General features: G+C 40.2%; 1 protein-coding gene across 2 annotated transcripts in view; it reads right to left on the reverse strand.

Moving 5' to 3' along the window:
* Positions 1-24,165, reverse strand: part of pip4k2ab (phosphatidylinositol-5-phosphate 4-kinase, type II, alpha b) — an 87,308-nt gene that overhangs the window by 25,341 nt on the left and 37,802 nt on the right. For both annotated transcript variants that reach the window (XM_066724752.1, XM_066724746.1), the window contains exons 2-6: positions 15,954-16,051; positions 13,819-13,915; positions 1,449-1,601; positions 984-1,130; positions 243-281 (exon numbers count right to left, since the gene is read on the reverse strand). In XM_066724752.1, the coding sequence (XP_066580849.1) occupies positions 243-281; positions 984-1,130; positions 1,449-1,601; positions 13,819-13,915; positions 15,954-16,051 (534 nt within the window). The remainder of the gene's footprint in view (positions 1-242; positions 282-983; positions 1,131-1,448; positions 1,602-13,818; positions 13,916-15,953; positions 16,052-24,165) is intronic.

Here is a 24,165-nt window from a genome sequence, read left to right on the forward strand (position 1 = left end):
CCATTGCAAGAATGACAAACAGGCTGGAGCTGGCAACTCCTCCTCCCGATTGAGCCACTCCAGCCCGACATTTCAAACTCCATGCTGGAACACTGCTCTTTCCATATGGCTTTTGAATACAACAAACATCTATAAAGGTATGCGACTGCCGTAAACTGGTGTCTCATCAGCATGGTCTGCAACTCATTTCCATCGGCACCTTTCCCACATTAAGGCGATAATATGGAAGGGGGCTGGTTTACCTTCTCCTTATCACTTGCTTCTCTGGCCACCGTGGAGCCCTGAAAGAAACAAGATGTGGAGAGCTGCGTTACAGCATTTCACGTGAATGAATTAACAAACAATTACGAATGACTGTGACATTCAGGTGGTTTCCTTGGCATCTCTTTACAGAATAGCTGAGTGCTGTCTGGACTATAGGACTCAACTTTGTTCTCTGAGCAGATCATTTTACTTGTTGAGCCACTTGGGAGAGCCTCCATTTTTAATATTTTAATTTGAATGAAGGAGAATTTATACTGGATACTCTAGTCTTTGATATGAATTGTATTAAAAGGGCAAAGGAGACAGCAGAAAACACTACCCTCATTCACAGCAGTTTAAAACAAAGTAATGTGGTTTAGTGTTGGGTGACATAACATATCTTAATGGATCCAAACAACAGTGAAGGAATGAATGGCTTCTGGATTCCATTATTATACCATCATCCTCAGCACATAACAATGTGCAGTCGCACTTAAAACAGGCAACAGATAAAAGCAGATGTTAAAGGACACACTCACTGTTTCTAATTGTGACAGGGGACTGTGCGAGCTGCAGGAAACCGAGCGTGTGAGCAACCATGGTCTCAAATAGATGGGAATCTCATTGAGAACAGTTACCTGGCTGTGTCTGATTTGTACTTGCGTTTGATCACCTCTGGCATGAATGCAGAGAAAGACAAGTAAAGAAAATAACTTGTGTGTTACCATTCCCTGCCTTACCTTCAGGTCATATTTCTTGTAAACAGACAGTCTATGGCTGAAAACATTCCTTGTCACGATCATGTAGGTCTCATCTCCGTCCACCGTGAGCCGATACATGCCCAGGAACTGCGGCAAAAGTGTGTTTCCGTGGCATTCTACGATAAACTGCAGGGGTAGACAAAGTGCATAGTTACCAGGGAAAGGGAGAGGCAACTGCTACAGTGTGCACAGCTGAAGAGGGAGCTACAACCAAGTTTTTTCCAAAATAGGAGAGCCACAATGAAGAGAGGCAGTATACAAAAAATTATAATTGAAAAGGCGTATGTAGATGAAAATATGTTCATATGTCGTAATTGATAGTTTTATTGGATTACATGTCAGCCATACCAATGTTTTTTATAATGTGTGTGTTTCTCAAGCAATGCCAGCTGTCATTTGATAGGGAGTTAACCCCCAGCACTGACTGGCCACCGTGCTCCGTACCTGGTGATATTTCTTCAGGATGTTGTGCATCTCGGCGACGTCTTCGCTGGTGATGGTTTTGATGACATATCTCTTGTCGTAGGACATGTGGAAGCGAGCTCCACTGCGTCCCTGGGAGTCGCTAGTGAGGGGAGCACTCCTCATCAACGAATTCTGCAGAGGAGGAGGAGATTAGGGTTTAATTCCATCAGGCTGTTAGCTGTCAAAACACTTCCTATTCAGAACAGCTTGGCAATACACCTAACAAGAAATCTACTTAAAGAGAAACAGGGCTCGACAAAATTTGAATTTTGACCTTGACTTTGACCAGCGAATCACTAATTACATACCTGTACCCTGTACCCTGCAGCTAAATTGAGAACACTAGAATTTGAGCTGCAGTTCGACTGTGGAAGTGGAGTAATAAGGGTCAAAGAGACAATACAGTTTGCACTACCTGTACAAGGCATTGTAGTCAAAGCTTTGTAATTGTATACAACCAATGTGTCCCCTTCCTGTTATATCTACAAGTCATGAAAATTAGGGAAATTATAAAATCCATAAATAAACAAACATAGAAACAAACGAGCATATATACATACAATGTCTTTCTGCTTTAGGGGGCCCCAAGTACAACCTAACAGAAACACAGAGTAGGCCGGAACCAAATCCAGATTATTTGGATTAACATTCTGTTTCCTTACTAATATTAGGACAATGTTGCGTTTGTTAGATCCCGTCTGGAGCTGTAGTCTTAATCATGAAAGAATAAGAAAATAAATACGCGCTGTCTCCACTGTGCTGCAGCATGGCTCTGAAGATTTACTGTTCTCTCGCAGCCTCAATACGTCAGAGGCAGGAGGCAACCCCACCCCCCTGAAACTCCACTCTCTGGGCTCCCTCTGTCAAGAGTTTCCCTGTGTCGGCCATCATCTGGCAGACCAGAGAGCAGCGCTGCAGCACAGCCGACACAACAGGGATTATTTATTTCATCATTACAGCCCCTGCACACAGTGTGATAAACAAACCACGTCATCTCCGCACCAGTAAGGAAACTGAAGGTCTTGGGTGTTTATCTTGTCAGAAGGAATTATATTATCTTTTTAATTTAATACTGTTCACTTTCTGAACATAGAAGAGCTTTTGAACAAGTCTAAGTGTTCAGAATGTGGATGTAGTGCCTTCTGAGCCTGGTGGACACAGATGCCTGCAGGCTGTTGTGCTGCAGGCAGCGATGCCAGCTTTCCAAGACTATGACGCACTGCCAGCCCTCGCTATCCACAGCACGGCTTGCAGGCAGTTACAGCAGGAACAGCAAAACTAGTAGTGCTGTAGTGCTGCCGCAGCCTTGGCAGAGCACTGCAGTGAATACCAACGCATGCTGGAGCAGGGGACGTGGACCAACCTGCCAGACACGAACCTGAAGGACAGCATCTTACCTATCTTTTTCTCTACATATATAGCTATCTATTTAAATTCATATGTTTTTCCTGTGGGATTCAAACACTAATTCTTTAAGAGTTGGTGAATGCTATTGTAAAGTCTTCCCATATAGATCTACATACATATACACACAGTATCCAGTACTGATGTGTCCTTCATGACTAATAGCTTTCTGAAGTGCTATGCCATGAGAAACTATGTGATCATGCCCGGGTTCACCTTTGTGACTGACTGATAATCTGGATCCATTTTAACTGGGCAGGCTGGGTATCAACTTTGAAAAATACAGTTCACCAGTACAACAAATGCCTTCAAGTGCAGAATACTGCCACCTATAAACAATGAAGACCATTATCAGTTAAGGAGCAACATATACCATCATAACATCAGAAGAAAATGCTTGCAGTAGAATACAACCAGGAAACTGTGTCCCTGCAAATCCAAATACCCTGCTAATAATGAACACATTTTAACGCCAGAAATACAATCTTCTCCGACTTTGTAGATAAAATGGACAAAACACTTTGGACCCCCTACAAAGCTAGTTACTGTTACTAGTTACTCTGTATTTGGTAAGTCAACACAATAAAGACAAGCATTCTCCTAAACTGATTTGCCAACCATTCTGTAGCTGTAAGCACAAATTAATGGATGTGTTGTGAATGAATAATGTGTGTGTGTGTGTGCTCCAAGGTAACTGTAAGAGATGCTGAAGCAGCAGACAGGTTTATTTGCTTAATTATTCACAGACACTGTCTGCTTGGACTTGGAAACTTGGTAATTTTTCAAAAATGTATAACATGAACATGTGATTCACTCATTTTTCAATATCTTTTGTTAGCATGGCAGAAAACTTGACAACCTGAAGAGAATAATGATGACCTCTAACTTTCTGAGACTAACTGCAGAGTGTGAGAATATGGTAAAATCTAACATATTAAAGAGCTGCAGTCAGAGGTTTTGTGCTATGACTTATTGTAATTATAGCAGAAAGCAGCCTCCCCCCCCCCCATTTTGTTATGATGGGTCAAATTTACAAAAAGTGCTGCTGAAAAGAAAAGAAAACGAGATTCGAAACAGCATATTCTTCCGAGATAAAAACATCACCTGTGTAGTGAGAATCCCAAGCGATTCAGAAAACAAAGTGGTAGTCCTGCTGAACAGTTAATCATAGCAGACAACATTGCTCAACCAGAAGAATAAAAACAAACCAAATATACAAGTACATAAGATTAATCTATGAACTGTAACATACACTGTAATTAAAAATGAGCTGTAGGTTTAATACAAAATATCAAATAGGTCTTGCAGCTTTTCCTCAGTGTTTCTGATCTGATCCATACTATCTACACCACCTCATTGTTGGCTTCATTGGACCAAAGTTGAAATTAAGTTCATTCATGCAGGTTGAAAGTATACTTAAGCTTTTATCTTGCATATTGCCGTGTCCTCTAACCTCTGACCTGACAGTTTCTATGATTTACATGATTAGTCCAGCCTAAACAAACATAAATCACATATTTAGGTTCAACTCTGATGGGTACGACTGTCATGGTTTATCTGGGCCAAGAGGAACACATGTAATCGTGTTTTTCTAAACAAAACAAAGTAATTCTGAAGGAAGCTTGAAAGTTGAGAAATGAAAAAGAAATTAAAAAAAACAAAGAGAAAGCAAATCAAACAACAAAGAACACTGCTTTGACTCTGACATTTTAAGTGCTACTGGGATTATGCATTTCCCCCCAGGATATTCGGGTGACATAATGAAGCAGCTGAGATTCTTAACTTTGTAATCTCTAACAAGCAGCCCTTCATCAAAGACAAATGGCAAGCAAAAGTGAGCTAAATAATCTATGACCCTTGAGAGTAACATGGCTATAGCTAACAGCGTGCGCGTGCCCTGCGAAATTGTGCTTTTTTATTAACCTTACACTGCTCAGGAGAGGCAGACAAAGGTCAAATCTTGAGTAGCGGCCTGTGCCTCACAGTGACTCAGTGTCGACTCATAAATGATTCATTGCCTTTTGTGCAGCTCTGTGAAGCGAAGTTATCTGTTCTGTTGTTACAAAATTGGAGGAGAAACAAGCAGTCTGTCTTTAATTCATTAATTAAAAACAAAAACAAATAAGAAAACAAAAGCCATGCATGGATATGAATGCAAGGCAAACCCTCTACATCTGATGAGAAGACATTTAATTATGCACACAAGAAAACATAGTCGGTAACAAGTTCACTGTGGTTTCGAAACTCAACACATGAAGACTTACAAAAACACCAAAAATGGATGACAGGCTAAAATGAGAAAGTATACTTGACAATTGGCTGCCTGAAAGCTTCAAATATACATTAGCTGGAATGTCTGTGTTTGTGATGTGGACTGACAGGAACATGCAGGTGTCATAAATATATCTGTTTATATGTCTATAAACCTCACAAAGTCACAGTTGTGCTATCAGCCCAAACAGCTTGAAAGAGAAATTGCAGTAATGACAGCTTTCTGCAGAGCAGCGTGCAAAGGGGCCTCCGTTAGATTGTTAGATGCTGAATATGTCTGTTGAGATGAGCTAGCAATTAGCTGTGCTCTAAGGAACTTGTGCTCCAGGAGTCTGGCGTAGGGAATCCTTGGCTGGCTTGTGAAGGTACAGCACTGATGTGTCAGCTCAAGATCTTTATAGAGCCAATAGTATTGCAACTGTAGATCAGAGTAAGATGCTGGTCATGGTTTTCTCCGAGGTAACTAGTTAGGTTAGAATGTATCCTGGCTGTTGACTGACACAGACATGTACTGCAAGCCGATATCGAGACTGGACAATTAAGCACAACAAATGTAATTAGATATGTGCTTTGGCTATGTGTTGTGTCCGGTATGTACAGTGAGGGGAAAAAGTATTTGATCCCCTGCTGATTTTGTACGTTTGCCCACTGACAAAGAAATTATCAGTCTATAATTTTAATGGTAGGTGTATTTTAACAGCGGGAGACAGAATAACAACAAAAAAATCCAGAAAAACGCATTTCAAAAAAGTTATAAATTGATTTGCATGTTAATGAGGGAAATAAGTATTTGACCCCTTCGACTTAGTACTTGGTGGCAAAACCCTTGTTGGCAATCACAGAGGTCAGACGTTTCTTGTAGTTGGCCACCAGGTTTTCACACATCTCAGGAGGGATTTTGTCCCACTCCTCTTTGCAGATCCTCTCCAAGTCATTAAGGTTTCGAGGCTGACGTTTGGCAACTTGAACCTTCAGCTCCCTCCACAGATTTTCTATGGGATTAAGGTCTGGAGACTGGCTAGGCCACTCCAGGACCTTAATGTGCTTCTTCTTGAGCCACTCCTTTGTTGCCTTGGCTGTGTGTTTTGGGTCATTGTCATGCTGGAATACCCATCCACAACCCATTTTCAATGCCCTGGCTGAGGGAAGGAGGTTCTCACACAAGATTTGACAGTACATGGCCCCGTCCATCGTCCCTTTGATGCGGTGCAGTTGTCCTGTCCTCTTAGCAGAAAAACACCCCCAAAGCATAATGTTTCCACCTCCATGTTTGACGGTGGGGATGGTGTTCTTGGGGTCATTCCTCCTCCTCCAAACACGGCGAGTTGAGTTGATGCCAAAGAGCTCGATTTTGGTCTCGTCTGACCACAACACTTTCACCCAGTTCTCCTCTGAATCATTCAGATGTTCATTGGCAAACTTCAGACGGGCCTGTACATGTGCTTTCTTGAGCAGGGAGACCTTGCGGGCGCTGCAGGATTTCAGTCCTTCATGGCGTAGTGTGTTACCAATTGTTTTCTTGGTGACTATGGTCCCAGCTGCCTTGAGATCATTAACAAGATCCTCCCGTGTAGTTCTGGGCTGATTCCTCACCGTTCTCATGATCATTGAAACTCCACGAGGTGAGATCTTGCATGGAGCCCCAGACCGAGGGAGACTGACAGTTATTTTGCGTTTCTTCCATTTGCGAATAATCGCACCAACTGTTGTCACACATCGCCAAGCAGCTTGGTGAGAAGTCTTGTAGCCCATTCCAGCCTTGTGTAGGTCTACAATCTTGTCCCTGACAGACATTCTTGGACAGCTCTTTGGTCTTGGCCATGGTGGAGAGTTTGGAATCTGATTGATTGATTGCTTCTGTGGACAGGTGTCTTTTATACAATTTATAACTTTTTTGAAATGCGTTTTTCTGGATTTTTTTGTTGTTATTCTGTCTCTCATTGTTAAAATACACCTACCATTAAAATTATAGACTGATCATTTCTTTGTCAGTGGGCAAACGTACAAAATCAGCAGGGGATCAAATACTTTTTTCCCCTCATTGTATATGGGCACTTAAATTATAGAGATAGCCAAATGGATCCTAATTCTCTCAAACTGGTATACAGTAGCAAATTAGTGGCTGACATTGTTATTAATTGAATTAATTTTTACAGCAAATCAATACCATACTTGTTCAAAATTGCCTATGCTCAAACATCACGTGGAGTCCTCAATTGACAGAGCTATACATCCTATCTTAGCCTTCTCTGACACTTGTCTCGAGCCCGATCAGCTTTCAGTTTGATGTCTCACACTTTTTGATTTCCAGTTAACTGCTCATCGTAATTAATATCAATATTGCCGGATAAGACAATGTCATATTCCCTATCTGCATGCATCACAGATTCTCCGGCTGCAGAAGGCTGTACGGCCATTGAGTTTGAACCTGGGCAGTAACAATAATAAATGTCTTCTCGAGCTTTGTGAACCTTCCACAGGCAGCTGCCATGTTTTCAGCGTGCATCGCAGCACGTCAGGTGCCCGTGTGCAGTACTGGGACTGCTCGTGAACGCTACAGCGTCAGGTCTTGGGGCTGGTTTCCTAGGTGCTCTATTTTTACTACCTTACTGGAGCCAATCGCAGAACACCTTGGCCTTTGTTTCGTTTCCATGGCGAGGGTCTGCCTTCCCCAGGACCGCTCGCTTTTCTCATGACGTCATGCAATCTCAGCAATAACTGTTCTGTTACAATAACAGAACACATATATTTCAGTCACTTTTACTAATGGCAAAGGAATCGGCCTAGAGTGATCATGTGCATTGTGTATAAAGGAGATATTTCCAATATGACCAGTAACTGCTCTACTAACTTGTTAGATTTTTTGGATGAAATTAACAGTGGGAACTTATAATAGTAATGGTATGTCATATCCCAGGCTCCCAGAAGACATCTGACACAGTTCTGTACAAGAGATTGTTTCTCAGATTGAAACATGCATGAGTTCAAGGTAAGATAGCCATTCAGATTATTGTGGAGAAATCACAAAAAAATGAAGACGGAGGTCATTAGTTAAGTACCACTGCAGCCCTCATTGATGTCAATGATCTCAACTGTGTTTGTGTGCGCGCGTGTGGGGGTGTATCAAACAGCAGTAAAGGAAATGCAAAAAGAGATAATGTTAAAAGCTGAGCACCCATGAAACAAGACAATTGAAACTCTGAATCGGCAAATGCAAAGCAGGTACAGTAGCAGGAAATATATTATAAGTCTCCACTGGGTGCCTCTGACCTTGAATAAGCAACCTACGATACCAAGAATTATGTTGGAGTTTAGGTTGATTCATCCTTGTTTTCCCTTAAATAAATAAGCCTCATGTCATTTCATCTCCGTAACACTGATCTCTGATTTGGACACACAGTTTCAGCACTGCTGCTCAGTGTTATGTATGTACATTTCAGTCTTAGATTGATGTCTTCTCCTTAGGACAGGCCTGGATCCTGGCGTACGTAAACAATGAAGAAAGGTCAATCTGTGAAAACAATCCATCTTGTCGAGTTCTATGCCCACAGTCTGTCATTCTTCATGGTCAAGGTCAGACTCCTGGTAGATCTGAATAATTAAATAGTGGTTTGGTGGAGCTAAATCAATTTTCACAGTGTGGTATGTCTAAATACATATATACATACTATATATACTGGCTAACAAACCCGCTGCTTACACCCCCCCCACAGACAACGACTGTCTTCATATCCCCAGTCTGCGACTCTCATGCTGAAGTGTTATACATATATACATTTTTTTTTTACTACATTAAACACACTGCATAGTACTCCTTTTGCAATCTATGCATACAGGAAGAATACATTTGTCTGATAGTTATCACACAGTTTCTGCATACTCATTATCTCCTCATTATCTTTATCCACCTCTGTATCCAAAACAAAAAATGAGAGGTTTAGTTTGGTCCACTGATAGCATGACAAACTTTGACAAAAGTAAGCATAGGACATGATACCTAGGTGCAAATCTATTTAAAACTTAATGACTTCATCACAGTATAATACTTTAATTTCCTTAATAGGAAATCAAGTTTGGAAACACATGTGAAGAAAACAAATGTGTTAATGACCTGTCATATTCAATATTATAACTGAAAAGTGATCTCAAGCTGTAAAGCAGAAAGGATAACAATGCCAAAATTAAGTGCAATCCTCTGGGGGCTTTTACAGGGGTGTGGACAAGTAAACGTTAAGAAACCATGGAGGTGGGTGTGTGTTACATCATCCTGATACACATGGCTATAGGGTCTTCCATCATAGCTATGGACTCCATCTGCACTGGTGACTTCCAATTATGCCTTACTGTTTTAATTTAAATATTTGATACATATTCATTTGTTGACTTTTGTTGAATATTAGTATACAGAAATAAACAGTCAACTTTTTCGTACATGGTCAGTTATAGTCCAAGATGGATTTTTGTTGTAGGATCCAATGAGGGCTCATAGCCAGATTTATTCAGGGTGTGTGATAGACAGTCCTAGCACTTGATACCTACACAATTGAATTGCAACTAATTTCCAAGCAGATATATTTCCGAACGCATCTCTTCAGTGTGAGTCTTATAACCTCAACACCAACGCAACACCTGCTGCCTCCATCTGCTCCATGAAAAACATCAGCCACACGCGTGTCACACAGCACAAGAACAGGAACATCAGTGCAAGATCTTCTTATAAAAATGTATCTTCTAAAGTCATGTCTGTATATACAGTGTACTCAACAAACTGAGACAGTCCTGATTTAGAAGTAACATTTCAATCTCCCTAGTTAACAGGGGTTCATTTTCTGCAATCTGAAACACCATTATTCTTCTCATAACAACACATGCAAGAGTATTACAGTGATGGATTATGTACAGAATTCAGTTCTTAAGAATGCCTGCACAGTTTGTTCACTTCAGGAATACACTTCTCACCTATTACCTGTGACAAGCTGCAGGTTATTAGCACTAGGCCCTTCAAGGGATCTGGTGCAGAATATTCGCTGTACTGGGATACTGGGGAGTGCTGGTGACAACGATTAATAGCAGAGATTAGGCAGGGGTATTTTTTGTTTTGTTTTATGGGAATATTAACAAGCACAAAATAAATTAATAGATTACCAACAATGTTATAATGTTAACATTTGTAACATTGCATTCCCAGAGAGTTTCTTCCATAGTAACCAATTAAAACATTTTGTCCTAGTAATAGAACCCACAAAGCAAAGCACTAAGCCTGATCCAAAATCATCCACACACACACTTATATATACAGCTGGAATTGAAAGTATTCACACCCTTCATCAGAAACTGTTGTCATCTGATGTCATTACAGATGACATTCTACTTCTCCCGTAATACATTACATTATTTTTTTTTTCTTTAATTTGGTACAGTGCTCTTGGCAGACAGATCTCCAAAGAGAGGTACACACACTCAAATACACACACCAAATTAAATGCAGACACACACAGACACAGCGAGAGTACATAAAAGGAAAACAAAAACAAGGAAAATAAACAGCAGTAACCTACATTTTTGTATACTTTGTACCTACACAAAACCCTTTAAGCCTGCCAATAAAAAATGCACAAGCACCAAGCTCTTCAAGCTTCACATCAAACAGTGAAATGCACAGAGCGTGATGTGCGTCTCCCCGTCCTTGTGCCACGCCACGTGAAGGATTCCCCTCATCTTCAAAGAGCAGCGCAAAGCTTAATCCCTTCCATGCAGCATCGGAGATCATTAAGAGAAGGTGAAGGGCATTGAGCTCATTTTGCTCGCAAGGAAACTGGGGGAGAATTATTGATCCTAAAAGAAGCAGTTTACTTGATTAGCAAACTCCCGTTACTCTGCTTCACGGTAATGTGCCGGTCCTAAATTCAGGGGTGATGCGACTTCTACAATCTCAACATTCATTTAAGTGTCTGACTCTTTCGTGTTTTTTCTAAACCAATGAATAAACAGTGCATTAATTTAAATAATCCTTATTTATTTATTTACTCCTGCAAATGGTAAGACAGAGAGCAATTTACTTGCACTACATAACACCCAAATGCACTTTAAAGGAGTAATACTTTCTCATGCTGAAATACAAAATAAGGATTTTTGTGTGCTTTTAGTTCTTTACTTTCCCTATTTGGCAAATTCAACAAGAGCTGTGCCTCCAATGACATCCTCTTGCATGGAGTAAACCAATCAAATGTGATCTACATTAAGCTGAATATATTCATGTAAGCATGCCAAAAACAGAAGCAAATTAAATTAAACAGAGCTCATTTACTAGAATAACGATATGTAACAAGTGGGAAATGAATTGAAAGCCAGAGAAAATATATCGCAACCTTTAAAAATAATTAACATACATTGTCAGAGTAATAGAAAAACGTTTCTTAAAATTCTAACATGTTTAATTTAATAATTTAGCAAAATATTGCAGTACAATGTTATTAAGAGATCTGATGTGGGTTACACTTCAGTTTGGGATAGGGTTGGGTTATAGGCCCGGGTAAACTTAGACTTTTGTTAAGGTTAGGATTCCTATTCTAACAAATGCGTAGATGTGCATGAACCTATCTTGACATTTTGGTATTGTCTAGGGTTGGGGTTCAGACAGGTGTTTGCCTTAAAATGGGGCAGGTAGACTATTGATGCAATACAATAAGTTAGTGTCAGGTATTTCCTCTAGGACCTGCAATCACAGTTCAAAATAAAGATTCTGATTCCTATTTAGGCGATGGCTTAATTAATTTGTATCCCTGTATGAAATTAAAAGTTCTACATTTAAGGTAAGCAGATAACCTATTGATGTAATACAATAAGGCACACCTACTCACACACCTTAAGGCACACCTTAAAATACTTTGCACCCCCCAGTTTTTCCTGTAAGGAAATATTTTAATAATATAAATAAATGTGGAGTTCCTGATTATTATTTTTTTCTCACAAGTGACTTTTCTAAAATACCATAGCCCACCCTCATGTCTGAAGGCACAGCCATATCCCAGAGTGCATTAGTTGGGAAACATTGTTCTAGCATTACCAGTTTCTTTTAAATCTATTCTTGCCATGTTTGGACTATAATCTAATAGTAAATAAATTGGCTTTGCTGTAAATTGGCTTGAAATCAGGTTTGAGGCCTTGAGGGATATTTGATTGTTCTGGGGTGTAATATGATATTGTAAAAGAAGAGCAGGCTACATTAAGTGCAGAAAAAGCTCTCACAATGAAAACAGACAGCATTCAATGACTAAAAGTGAAAGCTATATCCTATATACAGACAGGTGACAAATTAAAAGAAAAACCTGAATAAATGAATGGAGGAACACAAGGAATGCATATGCCTACAAACAGGTGTACTGCATGATACAATTACGCAATTAACATCCTATCATGCTCTGTGGCATGTATACAAATGCTGAGCAGGCCCAGTTGACCTTGATTTTGGATCAAGTTGGCAAGAGGAACGGATCTAAGTGACTTTGAAAGAGGGGTCATTATTGGGGCACCATAGGCACTGGTCTACAGAGGTGGAAAAAATGTATATGGTCAGATGAAAAAATGTATATGGTCAGATGAGTCATCCTTCATTATATTCTCGACAAGTGGGCGAGTGCACGTGTGACGACACCAAGAGAACGGTACAGGCCTGACTGCTTGACCCCTACAGTTAGGGGGTGCGGAGGCTCTTATGCTGTTGGGGGAATTTTCCTGGCATGGTTTGGGTCCACTTGTCCCCTTAGAGGGAAGGGTCACTGCAGATAATTACAAAGTTATTCTGAGTGATCACCTTTATCCTATGGTGAAACATTTCCATCCTGACTGAGTGGTCTCTTCCAGGATGACAATGCCCCCATACACAGGGCACGAATGGTGTTCCATCACACACTCACTTTTCTTTTTCACAATTCCTCAGCTGAATGTGCTACTTTTCATAGACTACATCTACTTGGATCTATTGTTAGGTGACAGAAATTCTAGCAAACCATTCAATGCTGGTGATATGCCTAAAGACTAAAAAAACATCAATGAGTCTGAAAGAAATTCAAATTTACAGTACCAGGTAGAGATCATATTGTAAAGACTGAACAGAGAATATCTTTAACATAAAGACAAAAATGTGAGGAAAATATCTTGAAATAAATTATAATACATTTTGTTGGAGGCAAAACCTGAACTGTCCTTCATTATTAGAGGATATTTTATTACCAGCTAGCAGTTAGTGTGCTGAGTAATAATACTTACTCTCTGGATCAGCTTTATTGGAAAGGCAGGAGTCACTGCCTGAGGATCCTGACTGGGAACCTGGTCATCACGCCGCCCAAATTAGATTTTGCAGGGTCATTGTTTTGAGCAACATTACACAGCTACATTCTCATTATCTCTGTTAAGAGCATGCAGTTATTGACCTTTCACAAATATTTCATTATGGAAGTTATCCTTGGCAAATTTACCACAGGTTGGAAAACCTTTAAAATGTTTACCGCTGGTTATATGCCTTCATTGTGCTGCACTACACTCTACCATGTAGTTGAGGTTTTGTAAAGAGAAACAAGCATGGCACAGAGGCATGGGACCATTTGGTGAACACTGAGGCCTGTGAATGGTCAGCGGAGTTCAAATTCAGTGCATTAGATATCACACCACATACCTGAAAATCCTGGTCATCAATGGCAAACCTCTCTCTGAGATTGCGGAACACCATCGGGCAATATTCCTTGAACTTAAAATGGCTTGGCATGTTTTCTCTGTAAACAAAGCAGGGAGGACTCAATCAGATGTCCTGCTGATAAATGGTTAATCCAGTACAGAGGCAAGTCAGCTTGACTACACACAGTTTAGGTATATTCAGTTTAACACAGCTCATTGGGGAGGGCGCATGGATGGCCGTTTCTTCTGACTATTCAAAGGATGACGTCACGGGAACATCGTCTGTTACTCCTACACAATCCCTGTACATTTTTAAACAATTTTGATGAGTTAAAGATGTTCTTTAAAAAGCAAGCAAAGTTATAATAACTCTGTAATGTAATGTAAAGAACAACCAAAGATCCCTTTCCGCTGCTCAATCGGTTCTTCAAAATTTAGCAAAATAGCATTTATAGGATCTGTAGAACTACACAGTATATACACTGAACATAAATATAAATGCAACATGTAAAGTGTTGGTCCCATGTTCCATGAGCTAAAATAAAAGTTCCCAGACATTTTCCATACACACAAAAAGCTTATTTCACTCAAATTTGGTGCACAAATTTGTTTACATCCCTGTAAGTGAGGATTTCTCCTTTGCCAAGATAATCAATCACACAACACAATGCCACTGATGTCTCAAGTTGTTAGGGAGTATGTGTTTGGCTGCTGACTGCAGGAATGTCCACCAGAGCCATGGCCAGAGAATTGAATGTTCATTTCTCTACAATAAGCAGCCTCCTACGTTGTTTTAGAGAATTTGGCAGTACATCCAATGTCCCCCATTGAGTATGTTTGGGATGCTCCGGATAGATGTGTATGACTGTGTTCCAGTTCCTGCCAATATCATGCAACTTCGCACAGTCTTGAAGAGGAGTGGGAAAATATTCTACTCTATACGAAGGAGCTGTGTTACACTGCATGAGGCAAATGGGGGTCACACCAGATACTGTTTTTCTCATCCACATTCCTACCTTTCTTTTTTTTTTTAAAAGGTATCTGTTACCAACAAATGCAGATCTTAATTTCCAGTCATGTGAAATCCATAGATTAGGGCCTAAGGAATTTATTTCAATTGACTGATTTCATTATATGAACTGTAATTCAGTACAAGCTTTATTGTTGCATGTTGCGTTTATTTTTGTTTAGTATATAATAACTGCACCCATCAAAATTATGTTGTTCTTTTGGTACTGATGGTACTGAAAAGTGTTCTGTTTTTTAAATTTTCATTTTTTTCCCTTTAATGATGTGCTCAAGGTTACAGAAAGTATGAATGAGTTTCTTAAAAATCATATTGAATACAACATTAAATACAACCACAGCAGCAAGATAAAAACATTTGATGTAGTCTGTTTTCACCCTTAAACTTATAAATTGTACTGGCCAACAAAAACATGACAAGGGATGACGCAAAATTCAAATGTCCCGATCGTTCAAATCCCAAACGATGACCATCAGGTGCCAGCAACCAAGAAAACTAATTTGAAACTATAACTGGTAACCCAAATTGGTTAGAAAGAATATTTCTGTAACTGCCTCTTCTTTACAAAATAAAATAAAAAAATCACCGGGAATTGTGTACGGGCATGTGAAAGGATCAGCCACTAGGTGGTGGTATACCCAACATGGTGGGCTACATAAAGAATGCATCGTGGTTCATTGGCTGGCAAGTGATTAAACATCCCTGACCTGGCAGGATGAAACCCTCCTCTTAAACATTTACCACCACACAGCTCCTCATGTTGGCTCACCCTGCCTATTTCTGGTCAAGGACTAGGTCTATGCAACTAGGCAACAAGTGTGACCCCTCCATCCATGCTAACCCACATAGAGAACTCTCAGATTTATAATAGGAATTTACATATTGATCTTGAATTCTAAATGGGTAGCTTCACTTCTCCATGTCACACCTGCAAAGATTATACATTTCATATATAGCAAGGCACTCTAATGAACAGCTAACATAGTGCTAGCTAGTGCTATGCCATTCAGCCCAGTGCCTACGATCCCACCTGTGCACCAAGTGAGTGTCAAGAAAATAATGGACACACGGTTTGTAAACTATTAAGGATAGCAATAAACTGGACTTACTTATTGAACAGGTGGTTGTCAACCTTTATCTTAGAATAGGCCTTGAAGTCATCGGGCATCAGCATCACTGGGATTTGCACATGGCTCAGTTCATTGATCTGTTTGGAAAAGAAAAAGAGACGAATGGTCACTTTACAGCCAAATTATCCCTGCCTGCGCATCAAGGACAGGGCAAGTGAATTCCCAGCAGCAGTACTACAGTACTAAACTGTTCATTCAGCCATGTCTTTTTACTCATTATCAACAACTGCATTAAATGAGAAGTTTGGCTATTGCTTTAGACTTCTCAAAACACAGACAAAGGCAGCTACACACAGGCCCTGTATAAGGCAAACTGAATTATTCAGATAAATTCAATACAGTTGCTGATCAATACTAGGAATTCTCACAGTCCCCATCAAATGCCTCCACAGAGCAGGTGTTAATAACCAGGGTGGATCAGCTGTGTCAGGGTTTATGTCTTAAATACGTTGCCTGCAGGGCATTTATTTCCTTTCCCTACTGGATTGAACTTGAACAGAACAATGGGTCTCCAGTGAGGCGGGCTGCTGGCAGGCGCAGTGTGTGAGTGGCGGTGTCAGGCGTGGCGTGGGGATGTCGCCGGGTCTCAACAGCTGATCCTGGCTGGAGACATGTGGAGAAGCACTTTTCTGACCAACTCCAGGGCCCCGCCCACAGGCATCGCTGCCCCCGGCTATCTCAGGCCCTGGTGAAGTTCTTGTGCACTTCATACTCAGGGTAAAATTTTAACTGCATAGCACAATAAAATATAAAACAAAATGAAAACAAGACTCTGAAACCACGCTGTGAGTTTTAAATCCATTTTGATGCTCGAGGGATTGAAGCTCAAATTACTGATTGTGCATGATGTGACCATTTTAGTTTTTATTGATCATTATCATAACTACGAGTGTAAAAAAACACTGCCCAAAAGCCACAACTCAAAGCAGATACAATTAGTCAGAATATCGCAGTGTGAGGTTTGATCGCGTTGAAAGGCTGTATCGTGCGCCGTCACAACATACAGAAGACGACTCTTTCTAGGTTTGGCTGGATGAGACATTACTGGACCAAGCATTCGCCCAGAGTTCAAATCACTCCCAGCCTACCAGTGGCAAATATCCCTGTAGGAAGGAACTAGTCATGCACAAGCACTTGCAGGTTCATACTACCTGTTATTAATAAACCAGCCATTATGTGCCTGCCAGCTCTTTAACCAAATGATTATGTATATCAAAACACATATGCTATACACCCTTCCGAAAGAGATGTATTGCAAATTGATTAATAAGCACCCAAGTTGATATTGGCCAGATAGATGTTAATGATTCCTATAGCTGCAGACCTTGGTGTCTGCCAGCGTGTTGCCTCTGCAGACGGGCTTGACTGGACTGTGTCCGCTAGGCTAGATCACCACTGCAGGACAAGAGGAATTACTCCTAGGGTTGTGTTCAGAGTCAGAACAACAGTAATTAAGTTTCACACGCTATCAAGGCAACACAATACTACATAATGAATGTCGCAGGACACAAATTTCAGTGACAAACCTCATCCGTTTACTTTAAAAAAAATTAAAATTAGCACAGTGTAGATTAAAAACAAATTATATAATTTTGTTTTTACCTGATTATTATAACATTATCATAGGAGTAATCTATAGCTATATATTGTTTTTATTCAGAACCCACCTGTGTGGTATTTTTTCAGCACACTGCTACCTCTAATATACAGCAATGGAGCAGAATCTGGAACAGTTAGTAAACTGTAAAAACTGAAAATTGTAATAATGATAAAAATTTGAAAAGATACACCTGAGCAGACACCTGGCAAAATGCACACCTGGCACCTTTCACGCATCACAAGGGCAAACTATTCCACGCAAGCAGCAAGTATGTAGGCTTGGAGATTGGAGACCATTTTCCTAAAGGAGCAACTTATGAAAATGGACCTACACTGACTCAACCATGTCCTCAAACTCACAAAACTGAGTATTTTTAATCAAATGTGGAATATGCACAAACCGATTTTACTTGAGCTACAGCAATCTGCTTCAGAGACGGTAGCCCTTGTGACAATGCTCTATCTCATAAAGTGAAAGTGCCCATTGTTTCCCATCCTGTAACTGAGGTGCCAGTGTCTGCACCCCCTTTCTATACTCATGTGCGGAATTGGTACAAAGATGGTCTAAAACAGGACAGAATCTGTACACAGCCTCTAGGTCTCTGTGCTCTTGGGAAAGGAAACACGAATCACCTCCACAGATTTAATACTAAAACATGACCCATGACACAAAGGATATAATGCATACAACACAAAAGGGGCACTATCCACAAAATCACACTCCGGGCTATTGGTTTTAACCCTTAAACTTGTTTCTTCAGGAGAGAGCTGTTATTAAACTGCGGGTCATTCAAAAGCTGACTTATATGACCGAGGAAAAGCTTTTGGGAAGTGTTTAAACAACAAACTGAAAGCGTAAAATGGTTTCACCAAAGTCTGCGAGCCTTTAACTCCAAAAACAATAATCATTGATTTTATACGGTTGTGTTTCTTTTTCCTCTAGGATGTAAAGTTGTTCCTACAACAGACTGAGACAATTTGTTTAGACAAGTTAAGGGTAAAAACAAGACTACACTGTGTATACTGAAGCAATTCCTGTGCGTGTGTGTGTGTGCCATGTGTGCGTTACCTCAGTCTATTGCACAATAGCGATGTCAGTATAGAATATAGAAGCTTTAGAGTTATACAGAGTTTGCTGTTTCAGTGTGCAATGGATGTGAATTAGGAAGCCACTCACAATTAATGGGCAATACAAGCAATGAAGAGCTTGGGGGTGTAGCCAATTGCCAGTAATATATATTTTTTTAAATAAAACAAAAAACAAAAAAACACAAGGGACTAATTCCATTAAGGTTAACTCTAAAAATAAAACTATAATAACCAGTATGATGAGAAACAAAATTATAATTTACTGTAGTAATATATGGCTTTACTGCCAAAGAAAATTAATAAATCTTCCAATGTAAACAAAGCGCACATTCGGGACCTACTTCCTCCCTCTCCCGCATACAAAACTGGCCACTTTCAAGACCGCTCCTACTATTAATATGATATGAAACACAGACTAAACTGCACATTAGCTTGGCAGACCATCTAAAATAAACTCCAAAAACATGATGTTATTAAAATTCCCCTGAATCTGATAAAAATGACTTCAAAATTAAATGGACAAATTGCTCACTTTGTTTGAATTAATTCTACTAAAAATCTACTAAAAAACAAATCCCTAATGGTCCTGCAGCTTAGAGCTTCTCTTCCTCTCTCTAAACATATTTTATTATACATTCATCCACGTTTTGTGTGTGTTCCCATTTACGGATGCATTTGGCATCTGATGCATTTATTTCTGTTCTTTTTAAGTGTGCCGTTTGACCTGCTCTGTGATGCGCCAATGTCAATCAGTTTATTGTTTATTGTCAAAGTTTATCTTTCCCAGTTCTGGACAAGATATTGGGATTACTAATCTGCTTACACAAGTTATCTTCGGCTGGCACACACTTTAGTGGCAAGTCCTTGTAGTTCAGCGAGTTGCTGGCTTTGTTTCCTACAGTCTGGGGAATGATCAACCACATTACAACTGGTCTTCCATTTCATTATTAAATTTCAGGATAAGAAGCTAAGAATTATCATCACTGTAATATAATCTTAAAATACATCTCCACAACACCGCACTTTACAGTTCATACAGAGTTTTGATTTGTTTTAGAGAATGCTACACATAATCTCTCCTTTTACAAGAGCTTACAGTTTTCTTTTGGAAACTGTTAGACAAGAGCATTAGATTTTTACATACATAAAATACAGCTGACATTTCTAGTTAGTTTAAATATTCTTCTCAGGTATGAAATGCAAAGTCAAACACAATATGCTTATGGAACAGCACTTCACAAAGGAAAAGAAGTATGATTTTCAAAGCTTTTTGCCCTAAAGGCACAATTGACTGCCTATTTGAATTTTCTTGAAATACTTCTACAACTTAAAAGCCATCATTTTAGCAAACAAAAATGTTGTTATGGTGTGTGTATATATAATTTTGCAACATATGGAATTTGAAAGGATCAGACGGACTTTAAATTGAGGCAAAAAGCTTTGACAATTTTGTAAGTGCTGGATCTAAAAGGTATCCATGAAATAAATGATTTACATTTTTACCAGATTTTTTCCCATATGTTATTAATTTAGTTAATTGCTTTTAGGTTTCCTGTCATTCTATTTGCCTTTATCTACAACAGCAACAATACAGAGGTACAGTGGGGGAAAAAAGTATTTGATCCCCTGCTGATTTTGTACATTTGCCCACTGACAAAGAAATTATCAGTCTATAATTTGAATGGTAGGTGTATTTTAACAGTGAGAGACAGAATAACAACAAAAAAATCCAGAAAAACGCATTAAAAGTTATAAATTGATTTGCATGTTAATGAGGGAAATAAGTATTTGACCCCTTCGACTTAGTACTTGGTGGCAAAACCCTTGTTGGCAATCACAGAGGTCAGACGTTTCTTGTAGTTGGCCACCAGGTTTGCACACATCTCAGGAGGGATTTTGTCCCACTCCTCTTTGCAGATCCTCTCCAAGTCATTAAGGTTTCGAGTCTGACGTTTGGCAACTCGAACCTTCAGATCCCTCCACAGATTTTCTATGGGATTAAGGTCTGGAGACTGGCTAGGCCACTCCAGGACCTTAATGTGCTTCTTCTTGAGCCACTCCTTTGTTGCCTTGGCTGTGTGTTTTGGGTCATTATCATGCTGGAATACCCATCCACGACCCATTTTCAATGCCCTGGCTGAGGGAAGGAGGTTCTCACACAATATTTGACGGTACATGGCCCTGTCCATCGTCCCTTTGATGCGGTGCAGTTGTCCTGTCCCCTTAGCAGAAAAACACCCCCAAAGCATAATGTTTCCACCTCCATGTTTGACGGTGGGGATGGTGTTCTTGGGGTCATTCCTCCTCCTCCAAACACGGCGAGTTGAGTTGATGCCAAAGAGCTTGATTTTGGTCTCATCTGACCACAACACTTTCACCCAGTTCTCCTCTGAATCATTCAGATGTTGGCAAACTTCAGACGGGCCTGTACATGTGCTTTCTTGAGCAGGGGGACCTTGCGGGCGCTGCAGGATTTCAGTCCTTCACGGCGTAGTGTGTTACCAATTGTTTTCTTGGTGACTATGGTCCCAGCTGCCTTGAGATCATTAACAAGATCCTCCCGTGTATTTCCTGGCTGATTCCTCACCGTTCTGATGATCATTGAAACTCCACGAGGTGAGATCTTGCATGGAGCCCCAGACCGAGGGAGACTGACAGTTATTTTGTGTTTCTTCCATTTGCGAATAATCGCACCAACTGTTGTCACCTTCTCACCAAGCTGCTTGGCGATGGTCTTGTAGACCATTCCAGCCTTGTGTAGTTCTACAGTCTTGTCCCTGACATCCTTGGACAGCTCTTTGGTCTTAGCCATGGTGGAGAGTTTGGAATCTGATTGATTGATTGCTTCTGTGGACAGGTGTCTTTTATACAGGTAACGAGCTGAGATTAGGAGCACTGCCTTTAAGAGAGTTATTCTGTTATTCTGTCTCTCACTGTTAAAATACACCTACCATTAAAATTATAGACTGATCATTTCTTTGTCAGTGGGCAAACGTACAAAATCAGCAGGGGATCAAATACTTTTTTCCCCTCACTGTATATCAAGGTCACAACACACATGCTCTGCCTCTTGGCTGCACAATCTCTCCACAACTTCCATTAAGGACTTGGTTACATCACAGATAATGGGCTATTAATAGCTTGAGTCTTTGGTGGCATTTGAGGGAAAATAAATAAATAATAATAAATAGGATTGAAAGAAAAGCATTAGGCACACGAGGCCTCCTCTGTATCGAGTGCATGTCATAGACCCCAAGGCACAAGGCTGGAAGAGTGTGACGGAACAGGGGTGTGTGGGAGGAGAGTTCTGGACTGGGCCGTGTCGGCGCTGTACTGTGCAGGAGGTGCCCTGATCAAGGCTGAGGGTAAGGGTATCCCCACAGCACACCCAGCTGGCAAGACCACAGGTCCAGTTATACAACTTACCAACCAGTGAAACAAAGCTTCAAACTAAACACTAACAATCTTGCAATCCCACATTACACTAATTGTTCACTTTTTGTTTCTGACACTGTTTACTACATTAGTCTGGCTTTCAATTTCCATATTTAGGTTTTCTGTCGCGTGCCGCCGCTTGCTTCTGGTTTGTTTTCTTCCCTTTTGCGTGACGTAGGTGACGCGGGGATGATGCGCGCTACTTGTGTGAGGATTCCCTTTTCACCTGGGTTGGATGCGCTGCAGGTGTCCCCGGTTAATCGTCCCTATAAAAGAACTGGGGACTGACGAGGGAGGGGGATCAGATTTACAGCTGCTATTAAATGTTGAATGGGTTACTGACTTGTTTTGGCTAAATTGTTTATTTAATTGTTGCAGGCAGCGTTTGTGTTTTTTTTGGTTTTTGTTTGGAGCACAATTTCTTTAGCATAGAGTTCTCCAAGATGTTTGGGCCAACCTACCAGCCGATTTCCTTCAAAAACTGTGTGGAAGTGAACCTAGAAGAATTGATGCTGTTTTGAAGGCAAAGGGTGGTCACACCAAATATTGATTTGATGTAGATTTTTCCATCTGTTCACTCACTTTGCATTTAATTGATAAATATAATCTATTAACATGTATATTTTTGAAAGCATTCTTACTTTACAGCATTTTGTCACACCTGCCTAAAACTTTTGCACAGTACGGTACAGTATATATATAAAAATATGTGATTAGCAGAAGGCTTAAATAGTGTAGTCCAACAGTTTAGTTTCCTTTCAGCAACAACAACAAAAAACAAAACCTAAACCTAAAGCGTTTCAAAACCTTTATCCGGCACTATTCTCACTGCACTCCCATACGGACACCGCGGATTCCCAGACAAATGTGTTGGATGATCGTTTCTTTGAATGCTGCCAATCTGGAGAGGGTCCAGTGGGGCTCGGGTGTCAGTAGAGGAAGCAACCTCCTCAGTGTGGTCCCGCCGGCTGCCAGACTGAAGATGCTTTACTCAGCGAGCAGCAGCCTGCTCAAGGTTCAGTATAATATTAAACATATCTGATTACCTGTCAGGATCCTCAGATGATTGAATATCATTAAATTTTTTCCCAAAATCATGCATCGTGGAGGGCAAATTTACAGGCTTTAAAAATATAAAGATACATCTGTCACTGTGGAGGAAAATCTGTTCTTGAAAGGCTCGGTTTATAATGGTTACATCTGTGCTAGACAGAGGTCAAAAGGTCTGTGATCCTTTTGCTACTTTCAAGAAGAGAAAGTTTGGATAGTCTCCAGAAAGACAGGTACATGTTTACATTTAATCAATGGATTGAAATTTAAAAGCACATTATGGAAAAACTATCAAATGTATTCAGTCATTTGGGGCTTCCGACAAGTAAGCAAAGGTATTTCACATTATATTGAAAATAGCCTTGAAGCACCATGGTCAGGTCAGGGCTTACCCGAAAGTAGGGCTGTGCGATATGACGATATATATCGTATGACGATAGAAAAACGTCTATCGTTTCATATTATGCTATATCGTTTATATCGTGGTGTCGCAAATTGCAATCTTTACGGCAGTATTTTTCGTCATTAGGACGCTTTGTGTTCTTCCCGGTTCTTCCACACGTGCTGGATGCGGCAAGAAATGTGCATCAGAAATACAGACATGGACGAGAGAGAACTGGACACGGAATAACTAACATAACCAAGAGATACTTTAATGCGCAAGCGCAAACGTTGCGCCCCGCTCTCATCGCCGGGCTAAACTCGATCTATATAAAATCCTTGGGATAAGGCACCCCGCCTTTAAGATTTATTAAAACTATTGTAACGCCAGCTATTTTTAAACTTATGTATATATATGTGTATGTGTGTGTGTGTGTGTGTATGTATATATATATATATGTATATTTATCCCATAACAACATAACACACCTAATAGTAATCACACAACACTTGCCCTGTAATGTGTTGCATTCTGCATATATTTACCATGACAGCCTGCATGTAGTATTTGTTAGTTTTGCTTATTGAAGGATTACCAAAATACTTGTAGTTTGAATGTCTTTGGTCTTATCTTGTG

This window comes from Amia ocellicauda, chromosome 2 (genome assembly GCF_036373705.1).
Source record: "Amia ocellicauda isolate fAmiCal2 chromosome 2, fAmiCal2.hap1, whole genome shotgun sequence".
In the NCBI taxonomy this organism is placed as follows: domain Eukaryota; kingdom Metazoa; phylum Chordata; class Actinopteri; order Amiiformes; family Amiidae; genus Amia; species Amia ocellicauda.